Source organism: Sinocyclocheilus rhinocerous, unplaced genomic scaffold (assembly GCF_001515625.1).
Source record: "Sinocyclocheilus rhinocerous isolate Xijiao unplaced genomic scaffold, SAMN03320098_v1.1 scaffold935, whole genome shotgun sequence".
NCBI lineage: Eukaryota > Metazoa > Chordata > Actinopteri > Cypriniformes > Cyprinidae > Sinocyclocheilus > Sinocyclocheilus rhinocerous.
In genome coordinates this window covers 385,995-399,273 of record NW_015659710.1, presented here as the reverse complement: position 1 = coordinate 399,273, position 13,279 = coordinate 385,995, and the positions used below count along the sequence as shown (strand labels likewise).

The following is a 13,279-nucleotide window of genomic DNA, read 5'->3' as shown; positions in this document are numbered from 1 at the left end:
CTTCGCTCACATGCTCTGCTGTTGAACACAAAAGAAGGTATTTTGAAGAATGTTGGTAAACAGTTGACGGTAGCCATTGACTTCCGTATTATGAAAGAAAAAAAAAATACAATGGAAGTCAATGGCTACTGTCAACTGTTTGGTTAACAACATTCTTCAAAATATCTTCTTTAGTGTTCAGCAGAAGAAAGAAATGCGTACAGGTTAGGAACAAGTAGAGGGTGAGTAAATAACAAAATTTTAATTTTTGAGTGAACTAACCCTTTAAGTGACACTGAAGACTAGTAATGGTTCCTGAAAATTCAGCTTATTACAGGAATAAACCCCATTTTAAAATCTATTAAAAAAAATCCTACATAATTATAATTTCTCATTTCAAAATTAATATGTTTTCAAATCTAAATGTGTTATTGTGTCCACAAACACTCCATGTGTGACTGCAAATAATGCTTTTCTACAGTGGCATTGGTAAATTTTACTGCTGTGTGTCATCACTGCCCTGTTGGACAGAACAACATAAAAAACAATTACTGAAAAACCGAGTGCACCTTTAAAAACACAGGGGGAAAAAAAATCACCAGTTAAGAACCTATTTCACATCAATAACTTTTTAATCTCCAAAGAAACAATTTCTACTTTAGAATCTTGCCAACTAAGTAAAGTAGAATGAATGTAAGAGAATCTAATGGCCTAAGGTGACCTCTGAAGCCATTTGAGTGCTATATCTCTGGTGAAAGTCCATCAGTGTGTTTAGTCTGTCTTCACAAAATTGGTTCCCAGGCCAGTCATGAGCCTTCTTCAGTGCTGACTCATCAACTTGTACAGCTGCGCCAGCGGTACATGGTAACTCAACACACCATTCTGCCCCAACACATACACAAACAAAAGAGGAAAAAAACATAAATTGGTTCCTATGCTCAACTGACAGACCTGGGTCTTTGTAATTTCAGAAAGCTGTCTTCACCCTACAGCAAACATGCATTTCGGTTCTGATGAGACAGCAGGTCCGGTGTAACTACAGAGCTTAGCCATGCTCTCTGCCTCTGCTGCTGGAGAGGATGTTCCACACAAAACCAATCAAGCTTTATCCAAACTCTATGCTACAGCATGCACATACAGCAATAGCTAAAACACCTATTATTAGCTGACAATTTTATGTTCCAGGAACATTCTCAACAAAATATAGGTTTAAAGGATTAGAATAGTCCTTCTTTTAACGGTATAATCATCTAAAGCTGGTCTTCAGGCACCGGTTTAGTGTGCCATTCTGGCCACAGTTACGGCACATTAGCTTTCAGGCACAGTCGGCATCCCTCACCTTTGCAATTTCCGTCCAGACAGAGATGATGCCATACAGCCAGACTCTGTCAGTGCTTGCTGACCAGAGTCACGTAAGATGAACTAATCATCCCAGACACGATCTGATGCTGCTCAGCCTGACTGGGTTCATAACTACAGTGGGCCATGGGGATCTGTGTCAGTTGCTCAGAGGCACATATACACATCAGAGTACAGAAACATGCCAGCTTTTAAGACATTTGTATTATAATTCCTTTTTTCACACTTAAAAAGAAACAAGCTAGTAGTGAGAAGAAGAAAAAAACACCCAGTGGTATAAAGTTGTCAAGCATTGTTGTAAAGCAGCAAATGCCCCAGTGTGTAAATATACAGTCTGATATGTTGAAAGTTAGGCCTAAGCATATTTTTTTCCTGTCCTTGTCATCAGATTTCTCATATCAACACACAGTCCCAAAGCAAAGCCCAGTGAGAATGCTGTGATGTTTGTAACCAGTAGCAACTGAATTTGAGTCTGTGCCACACTTCAAGCTGTGAGAACATTTTTCTTAACACACGCACATAAATGTTACAGTGACTGATTTAAGCTGATTTATTTTTTAAGGCCTCTTCAGATAAAAGGGAAATGTGACTCACTGAAAGTGCACTGGTTTAGTAGAGATCAACTTGCTGAGTTTTCAAACTTGCTGATGTCAAAACCCCTAAATATGTTGATACCTGGATCCCAGATGATATTCACATTTCGCCAACAACAGAAAAAGATCATTTTTATGTGCAATTGATGTAGTTATGACATCTACCAGCAAAGGGTAACATAAGCCAACCCTGGACCCCTTGTAATCGTGAAGAAAAAATTTTACAATTCTATTTCTTTATCCACCTTATTATTCTTGTAAGAGCGGGTGCGGCCATTTGCAAATTTCATGGGACTGGCTTCCACGTCATTTGCTTCCAGCTATTTTAAGGCTTTACAAAACAGCTGGAATCGCTGATTGATATTGCAAACTGGTGTGTCTTATCATATTATTTTAATGTATTAGCCTATCTTAATTATGAACACACTGGATTGTAATGCAAACAGTTTAGCACTTTGTGTTTCTTCTCGTCATTTCCCTACAGCAGCTAATGAACCGGAAGTCTTGCATATTCATAGAAAACGGCTAACGTTCGCTTTGAAATATTAGAAAAACAGCTGGAATCGCTGATTGATATTGCAAACTGGTGTGTCTTATCATATTATTTTAATGTATTAGCCTATCTTAATTATGAACACACTGGATTGTAATGCAAACAGTTTAGCACTTTGTGTTTCTTCTCGTCATTTCCCTACAGCAGCTAATGAACCGGAAGTCTTGCATATTCATAGAAAACGGCTTACGTTCGCTTTGAAGTATTAGGTGGTTCTTAATTTGGGGTTGGTAAGACTATTTATTATTTTTGAAAAAAAGTCTCCTGTGCTCACCAAAGCTGCATTTATTTGATCAAAAACACAGTAAAATAAATAGTAATATTATTACAATTTAAAATTACGGTACTGTTTTCCATTTTAATATGTTTTAAAATGTAGTTTATTCCTGTGATGCTGAAGCTGAATTCTCGGCAGGCATTACTCCAGTTTTCAGTGTCACATGATCTTTCATCATTCTATCATTCTAATAAACTGAATATGTGCTTGGGAAACATTTCTTATCATTATGAATGCTGAAACTATTTCATTATTTTATTTTTTGTGGGGAAAAAATGTGATACATTTCTTTCAGGATTCTTTGATGAATGAGAGTTGCTTAATAGTTTTATGTGGAAACCGTAATACATTTATTTCAGGATTCTTTGATGAATGAAACAGATGCTTAATAGTTTTATGTGTAAACCATGATGTCTTTTTTTCAGGATTCTTTGATGAATATAAAGTTAATAAGAAGAGCATTTATTTGAAACAGAAATCTTTTGTAACATTGGGCTGTAAATGTCTTTTGATTATTTCACTCTTAATGAATTTAAATTCTTTTGAATTTAATGAATCTATGCTGAATAAAAGTATTAATTTCTTCAGAACTCCAATGTTTTGGATGGTAGTGTACTATATATTATCCTACATTTTATACACATTTCATCTGGTGTGGATTTCCATTTGTTTGCAGTTACTAATTCTTGAAATTAATAGATTCAAACAATTATACTTGCACTAGTACTGATTCGTTCAAACAAATAATGATTAATGTCCCCAATAAGTAAAAAACAACAGCAAAACATTTTGAGACTGGAATGTGACTCACCAGATGATTCAGCATTTTTCATGCCCTCTTCCACCATTGAGGAAGACCACTTTGTGTCCCATAGGAGACAGTTATTAGCTAGTAAAATTAGCCAGCCAATGAATCACACCAGCAGTTGCTCTCAGTGGACAGATGTTATGCTAGTTTGCTTGTGTGCATGTTTAGCAACATCTATCCAGTGAAATCAGTATTTTTAAATTTCCTAATATTTACAAGTTTTGGGATTTGTGTTATTTGTCTGTAGAACACTAAATCACTAAAAGGCTTGCTTTCACATGCTTAATTTAAATGTTATGCTTTACCTGCTAACAATTCAGTTGGGATATGTTACTACAAAATAGGTGCTGCACCTGCTAAATGCAGTTTAATATGCTACTGGTGTTCCTAGTAGTTGGTGATCTAATTTGACACACTTAGATGCACACAAGCAGAAAAAAGAACAAGAGAAGAGTGATAAAAGGAGTTTGCTGTGTGTTCACTGAAGTACTACACAGAGTAGGCCTATAGTGGCTGCAGATGAAAGAGGTGAAAACTAGGAAGAATTCTAATTAACCTTTTAAGACCTGATTGAGCATCTAAATGTTGCAGTGAAATACATTTCCTTGTCGGATACAGCATATGTGCTGACTTGAGATATCAGTTTAGACAGTTGCCCCCTCCTTTGCTGACAAATTGATTGAGGCTCGGAGAAAATGTTAAGACCTCCAAGTCTCTCACCTTGATGCTGAGTGGACTCTTTAACTTATTACAGATACAAATTATTTGATTATCTTAATATAAAAAGAAAAGATGGAAAACTTTGCAAGTAGAGAACCTAATTTAATGTGGCACAACCTTTTTGGATGATGTTTTGATACACTTGCAGAGTTGTGATGTTCATATCATATAAAAAAATAGAGGAGAAGCAATAATGTACAGTATGTGGAAAATAATGTTTTTTTTACTTTAAACCGCATAAACACATTTCATTACACCAAATACACAAAATAATGTTCTTTTTAGCAGCATCATATGACCCCTTTAACTGATATGACATTACGTGTCACATTATACTGTTAAGTTGGTATGTATGTATGTATGCTTTTAGCTTTCTTTAAGGTTTAGGAGGGCTGCATGTAGAAACAGTAGATACTGGGAACACTCTAATTGTAAGTAATGCTCACCTCAGCTAAATACTTAATACAATGGCTAATGTACACTAATAAGATCACCAATTATTAGCCATTCATAGGAGAGGAAAGACGTTTTGATGACTCAGATAATGGTTATTTAGAGACTATAATCGAATGAGACTTTTGGCTAGAAAGTAGTTGACTTCTCTAGAGAGGGATGAGAGAGAAGGTCTTGAATTCATAATGATCTCCAATTACCAAACTATATATTACAGAACTACAGAACCTAATATAAAATATAATATAATAAATATAAAATAATAGTAAAGCATTTATATTTATTTTATTTATATACAGCATTAAACTTTCAGCAATTAATCAAACATTAGCTTCTGCTTTCGGTTAAATCTCTTGAAACATTATCTTAAAATTAAATTAAATTAAATTAAAATTATCTTAAATTAAAAATGTGTCAGACCACACAGTGAGCACTTTAATTTTTTAATTAATAAAAAAATATATATATATAAAAAAAGCTGTACTTTGAGATGTTTTATTGTACATTTTTGGTTATACATCCTTCCATTCCTCTATAACATTAAAGTGATTGTCCACCTAAAAATGAGCATTCTGTCGTCATTTACTCACTCTCATGTTGTTGCAAATCTGTATGACTTTCTGTCTTCTGTTGAACACAAAAGATATTTAGAAAAATGTTGGTAACCAAACAGTTGCTGGTAACCATTGGCTTCCATTGTATGGGGAAAAATACTATGAAAGTCAATGGCTACCAGTAACTGTTTAGAAACCAGCATTCCTCAAAATATCATCTTTTGAGTTCAGCACATAAAGAAACTCATGCAGGTTTGCAACAACATGAGGGTAAATAGACTATGACAGAATTTTCATTTTAGTGTGAACAATCCCTTTAACTCCTAATTTTATTTGACCAAAATAGAGTACATGATATAGTGAGAATTCTGTGAATTTCTGTAAGAAAGAAACAACAAAAATATTACTCTATCTTCATATAAAGGAAATTTCTTTTGGGGGTAGTAATGTAATAAATCTTGACCTGAATGGCCGATACATTATGTGTAATATGTTCCAATAAACCGCCAGTGGATTATGGTCACAGTTATGGATTTTTCTTGTGAAAAAGGCACATTTGCAAAACAAGCTGTGTGAATCCTATTTCTGTATAATATGACATTATCTAAGATTGATTAGTTATGAACTAATCTCTTTTGCTTACTATGCAGAGATTCTGCAGGACAGGAGCAGTCACATTCATAGTGATGAATGGTGGCCATTTGACCCACTTTAACATATCTCTAGATATACCACTGAAATTCTAAACACCCCGGCTGTGTCTTAAAATCAAATGACCTGCCTTACAAAATAGAAAAAAAAAACACCGTCTAGGCAGCTCATGGGATTTTGAGACCTGCAGCCTCTGTGCAAACCCAACCTTACCTTATCTGTATTAAGGAGTGTTCTCTAAAATATATTTGTACTTGTGCATTTTTTGTGTTTATTTGTGATAACAAAGAATGGTCATTTTGAATTCTCACAGATGATAACTAGACTTATTTATCTGCATTAGTGTACATAATGTATATGGCATCAGGAAAATATAACTTAAACTTTCATCCCAAATTTTGTGTCTGCTCCTTCAATCGCCATGCAGCGTCCATGTACTTAGTGATTTCAGAGTTCTGCCGTGGAAAATTTAATCTTCTGTCATTACGATCTGAGGCAATCTGAAATGTTGCACAAAAGACATGATTAAGGATGATTACGAAAGACATGCTACATCTTTTTTTTTTTTTTTTTACTTCACTGGTGATGGTCAAAGTATATGCATAGTAATCTGGGATACTATAATATGTAAATTGGGAGTGAATCCACTATGGAGTGTGCAAATGTTTTTGGTTAGATATCGCAGCAAAATAAACATTTTAAATGTATCTTTTGTTTTTACATGCTTGGTTTAATAAATAAATAGTTAACACTTTACAATAAAGTCCTCAAAGGCAATGTGAGTTAATGCATTAACTACAGGACAGAACAGATACAGATACTTTGATTTATTTAAATTATGTAATGCTAAGTAAATTAACATTAACTAGGATTAATAAAAACTAAAAAAACATTTTATGTAATAGAAAATGTAAAATGTTTTAGAAATATTTTTCATTAACTAAGGTAGTAAACTAAATCGAACCCTTATTGTAAAGTGGTAATAAATAAATAAATTGAATAAATACACGCATATTTAAATCTAAATGGCATCTAAAATGTTCACATAAAATCTAAATATCTTGAACTAAAAACATTTAGAGAACATTAGTGACTCCCATATTGTAATCCTTTTCTTTCACTCAGTAACACTTTACAATAAAGTCCTCAAAGGCAATGTGAGTTAATGCATTAACTACAGGACAGAACAGATACAGATACTTTGATTTATTTAAATTATGTAATGCTAAGTAAATTAACATTAACTAGGATTAATAAAAACTAAAAAAACATTTTATGTAATAGAAAATGTAAAATGTTTTAGAAATATTTTTCATTAACTAAGGTAGTAAACTAAATCGAACCCTTATTGTAAAGTGGTAATAAATAAATAAATTGAATAAATACACGCATATTTAAATCTAAATGGCATCTAAAATGTTCACATAAAATCTAAATATCTTGAACTAAAAACATTTAGAGAACATTAGTGACTCCCATATTGTAATCCTTTTCTTTCACTCAGTCACTCATTCATAAATAAATAAATACATACATGATACATACATAAATAAGAACTTACTAAAGGACTTGATATCCATCCTATCTCTTGTGCTTCAGTCTGGGGGTGAGAGTACTTTTTTGTGGGCTCCAGATGGGCCCTGCGTATAGCCTGGACGAAAACAGCTGTACAAAAACATTTTGTCATTACATTTTACATAGTACAATATACTACATTTACATAACCATTGAACCCAGACAACCAAATACAGTAAATACAGTTAATGGTAATAATAATTACTTCATCACCACCACGCATATTTAAATCTAAATGGCATCTAAAATGTTCACATAAAATCTAAATATCTTGAACTAAAAACATTTAGAGAACATTAGTGACTCCCATATTGTAATCCTTTTCTTTCACTCAGTCACTCATTCATAAATAAATAAATACATACATGATACATACATAAATAAGAACTTACTAAAGGACTTGATATCCATCCTATCTCTTGTGCTTCAGTCTGGGGGTGAGAGTACTTTTTTGTGGGCTCCAGATGGGCCCTGCGTATAGCCTGGACGAAAACAGCTGTACAAAAACATTTTGTCATTACATTTTACATAGTACAATATACTACATTTACATATCCATTGAACCCAGACAACCAAATACAGTAAATACAGTTAATGGTAATTATAATTACTTCATCACCACTAACATCAAAAGAACCAATTAAAAATGAAAACATTTAACATATAGATTTAATATATTTTGTGGATTTAACAAATGCTGTAAGTATGGCATTTTGGCGGAAACTATGGCAGAATCGTAAGTTAGTGGAAATACTTACGGTCCTCCTCTTCTTTTCTGTAGGTGATGTTGGACATGGGCTTGTCAGTCAGAATGTGCACTGAAAAAACAAAGAGGCTCTTTTACATATTTAGCCAAACACAGAAACGTGACTGTTACATACTATAAACAAGTGAAGCTCTGCACTCACGTTTCTTGAAGGGGTTGATATTAAACTCAGTGTAAAGCTTCTGGTGTCTCAGCTCCTTCATTATTGTCTCGACATGAATAGCATTCTGGTGAACTATGTCCACAGGGTCTTTTTCTTTAGGGTTTGCCATATTTAGTGTTATCAAATATTTTTTAGTTGCAAATGTTTGCTAGTATGATCACCGAATCACTTCCAGCAGCAATAGCCAACACTTCGGATTTCTCTACGAATCTTGTTGCTTGGCAACCGTAAACAGAGCGCTAAAACGGTTTTATCCACACGAGGGCGCCAAAGCCCAGTAATTCGTTTGCATCCGAAATTCGTTTGGTATTTTCTCTTCTTAACACATGCCGATAGTGGCCTCTGTGAGGCCGTGATTATATTACTCCAGCAGGAACCATTATCTGCTTGTGTTTGATGAATGAATGAATGAATGAATGAATAATCAAAACTTATTTGATATAGAAAGTTGATAAAAAATATTGTGACATGGAAGCATTTGTTGTGGTTTAAAAAACAAGAATATCTCAAATTACTCATATTTTAAGTAAGAAAATAATTTATTCATTTTGTAGAAAATAAATAAATTAACCAATCAATAAACAAACATTTCTTTGTCATGGAAAGTGCTGTGTTAAAGTGCAATATTTGTTGTAGTTTAAGAACCATGAATATCCTAAATTAGGCTAGGCTACTTATATTTTGTCAAAAACAAACAAACAAACAAACACAGTAAGTGTTGTGTTAAATTATTTTCTGTGGATTAAGAACCACCAACACTACCCATAGCAAGCAAGCAAGCAAACAAACAAACAGTAGTAATTAAGTAACTAAGTAAGTAAATAAATACATTTCTGTGTGAAAGTGTGTGAAATTAAATGTTTTTTTTGTGGTTTAAGAACCAGGAACATCCAAAATTATTAATGTTTTGTAGAATATTTAATACCTTTATTTAATCAGGAAAAGACTCACTGAGATTAAAATTTCTTTTCCAGGAGTGTCCTGGCCAAGATAGGCAGCCGAGTTTGCATATACAAATAAACAACATATTTATTACATATTGACATACATTACAAAACCAACCTATAACCAGTTAAAAACAATTACACACAGTTAAGTTGCTCTCTAGATTACATAACAAGGACTTAAAATAATTATAAGACACCAAGTTTTGTAACTTCATCTCCTTTTGGAGAAGATTCCAATCTGAGGCGGCAGCATATTTAAAAGAGGTTTTACCAAGCTCAGTTCTGACAAAGGGCACACAGCGATTGTAATTTGATTGAGAACGTAATGAATGATTTCCAAACAAAGTCCTTTGTATAAAACAAAAGATATAATTTGGCATATGACCCAAAATTGCCTTATATATCAACAAATGCCAATGCATTTTTCTCCGAATTCTCAAGGAAGGCCATGCAACTCTTTCATATAATTCACAATGATGAGTTAAAAATGTACAATCAGTTATAAAACTTTGAATATATTTATATATAAAAATATATATATTTTTATATATATATTATACATAAAAATATATTTATGATAGTCTATATGCAATAGAATATTTGAGGTCAAAATGCTCAAAAGTAACTGGATAAGTCTTTCTTATGGAGGCTAATTTAGTCTTAAATTAAGCTTGTAATGCATTATATTTATTTATATATTATATATATAATGTCTGCGTTTGTTGTCAGATCTCAGTTGTTAAACAGTTTTGTGTTTTAATAGTTTTAAAATGAGTATTAATTACAGGTTTTATGTTATTTTCCCATGTTAACTCTGCCCCCTGTACCTATTAAGCTGCATAAAACTGTGCAATTATTAGCATTTTGCTCTTTGATATTACGTCTCTTGGAGGATTAAAATTAATTAGTACAGTCAAGACATCAGTACAAATTTTGTACAGCACACAACAACTACATGTAGTGTATCATTTTTATTTATTCATATTTATCTTGTTAGCAATTCTTTGTTTTACACCAAAGTTTTGCATTATTTTAAAAATGCCCACTGGAGGAAGTTTCCAGCAAATCTAACCATGAGTCCCTGCTATGTCTGTGACTAGCAGTCATCCATAACCACAATCTGTGCCGAAACACAAACACACACTCGCTCAAGGTCTATTGTCTACACGCACACCATGATAATTCTCTATCTCATACACAAAGGGACAATGTGAATGCGAATGCGTGCGTTTGTTTAGGTGTGAGTAAGTGTATGTTGAGGTTCAGATAAATGCGCCTACCATCATTCTTTGTCGCCCACCTTCAGCAGAAATAATGCTTTATTTTCTCAGTCGCACAGGCAGAGAGGGAGCGCTGCAAAATCTCTATCTAGTAGATAAACCCCAGGAGTCATACACCACTGATGGCACTGATTGTACTGAATACACTCGCCATCACTGAGGCCCAATGGAGACGCCACTTGGTCATGGGAAGCTCTCTTGAAAAATCAGATTGGCACTGCTTTTTAAGTGTTCCCTCAGCCTCAGCATGTTCTCGGTTAATAGGACGGTGTAACGGATTCAGGGTACCAAAATGAGACAGTGTACCCAACCCTGAGAGTCCCAGTCTGTTCTAAATCTCCGTGTTTAGTCTTTGTAATGAAATTGGGTGTTCCTGCAGGGGTAGACTGGTTGATATAAGGTCATAATACAGGCTGTAAGCATTGGCGGTATTGAATTCACCTTGAGTTTGTTCCCAAATGGTCTCATCACATCTAATCACTCAGGATTTATTTCGAGTTATTTCCACAAACCCATCACTTCCTAATACTGTCTCGATGCATGTAAAGTGAGCTTAATAAAATGTTTAGAACGTAACACATTAAATAACTTGGAATAATAGCTTGAAATTGTAAATAGCTTGAAAATCACTTAAATAGATTGAGTCAAATTGTTCTATAATGTGCTAAGAGCAGCAGCAATTGAGGAGTTGACTGTCCTGAAAATGACCTGCCTGAAGAGAAATACTGATTGTCTCATTTCTGGCTGTTAGCGTGGAACAATTGTAAGGAATATGCCAGGCAGGCCAAAGTCTTTGCTAGGACTTCATATCCTTTTCACAGATGTTTTTAATAGATTTTTAATCCTCAAACTGACACTTTGTATTAAGCTACAAAGCTTTAATCATAATTATGCTTGTGTTTGTATATGTTGTGTATCTATCTATCTATCAATCAATCAATCAATCTATCAATCTATCAATCTATCTATCTATCTATCTATCTATCTATCTACAAGACATAAAAATACTAATATATCAGTTATTCTATTTCAACATTTCAGGTATGCTCCTTGCAATTATTTGTGAAATTTACTATAGCAATTTATTGTTGAAAACTGTTAAGAACTAATTCAGTGTATCTTATGTATTTCCCAGACATTCAAATATTATTGGATTATTTATTTTTTTTACAAGAAAATAGACTACTATTTCAGCTTTTCTTAAAAATTCATGTTTAATTCAATGTTACTTGCTGTTTCTTTGTAATTGTTTGTGAAATTTACAAGCAATTTACTATTTACTAGAAATTTACTAAGTATCTATCTACGTCTGTGCATATAGAAAATATGCTGTTAAAGTAAATATAATATAATATAATATAATATAATAATTAGTAATACTTGAACAAACTAAATGGAAATGAAATCATATATATATTTAATTTATAAATGTGTATGTGTGTGTGTGTGTATGTGTGTGTGTGTATGGTTGTACGTACACTTATATGTAGTTGCTTTTTTGGTGTTTGGCTTAGTGTTATGTTAGAATCATTATTATACTCTTATACCTTTTGTTCTTTAATATTTTGAACTGTTTTTAGCTTTATCTTTGTTTTTCATTTAAATGTTAAGTTTTCAAATTTTGTTGTATGCATTTGTCATTTTTATTTAATCTCTTTATTTGTAAAATGTGTTATAAGTACTATTTATAAAGTTTTAGCTTGTAGTTTTGGATCTGTTTTTAGTTGTTTTAATACTACAATTGATTGCTTCTGTTGTCCTCATTTGTAAGTCGCTTTGGATAGCGTCTGCTAAATGACTAAATACATAAATAAATAAATAAAATACAGTATATAGCAAATTTTACATTCATCTAATCACTGAGACCCCAGATGCAGGGAGATGCAGGCAAATGCTTCATTCATTCATTCATTCATTCATTCATTCATTCAATCATTCATTCTTTATTGTCTCCATAAGGTGAAATTTGTCTTGAGCAATCAAGAGAGCAGGTCAACTGTACAATTATTTTTTTTTTACAACAACAACAAATCAACAATTTCACAATTTCATTAATATTTCACTTACATACACTAAATACATTCAACCTTTGCAAAACTTGTAAACATGTCTTATGCAACTTTTATTTACTTTTATTTTGTTACTTTTTCTAATAAAAATTTATAAAATATTTTTATTGTCACATTGCTTGCTTTGCCAACACCATGCCTCATATAAAAGTTTACTTAATAGATTTTCTTCAGGCATTCAGTTATGTTGAGTCAGGTCTGTTGTTTAACGAGCACTAAAAATTCATCTTTACAAGAACTTCAACAAGAACATCTTCATGTTGGATTCTTCTAAAATGAAAATGAACTAACACACTTCATGCAAGTTTCAGTTTGTTTTGTAACGTGATCGCCTGCAGTTATTAATTTGACATTTGTTAAATTAACTTACACTGGCACTTGATGTGTTCTGTTATCTGATTGGCGAAAATACTGTCTGGTCTTCACAAGCTTATCAAGTGACTTCTCTTCTGTCATCACACACAGACAGCTAAACATAGAAACACACACACCTCTCTTTGTTGTCACTGCTAATAGCAATTTCAGCGAGTAT

General features: G+C 33.0%; 1 protein-coding gene across 1 annotated transcript; it reads right to left on the bottom strand.

Moving 5' to 3' along the window:
* Window positions 1–6,333: 6,333 nt before the first annotated feature.
* Window positions 6,334–8,612, bottom strand: cfap144 (cilia and flagella associated protein 144). Its single transcript, XM_016532934.1, has 4 exons — window positions 8,431–8,612; window positions 8,281–8,340; window positions 7,915–8,018; window positions 6,334–6,447 (listed from the first exon to the last, which is right to left on the bottom strand). The coding sequence occupies exons 1-4, from the start codon at window positions 8,558–8,560 to the stop codon at window positions 6,334–6,336; spliced, it is 408 nt and encodes a 135-aa protein (XP_016388420.1). The 5' UTR covers window positions 8,561–8,612.
* Between the last annotated feature and the right edge of the window lie 4,667 nt (window positions 8,613–13,279).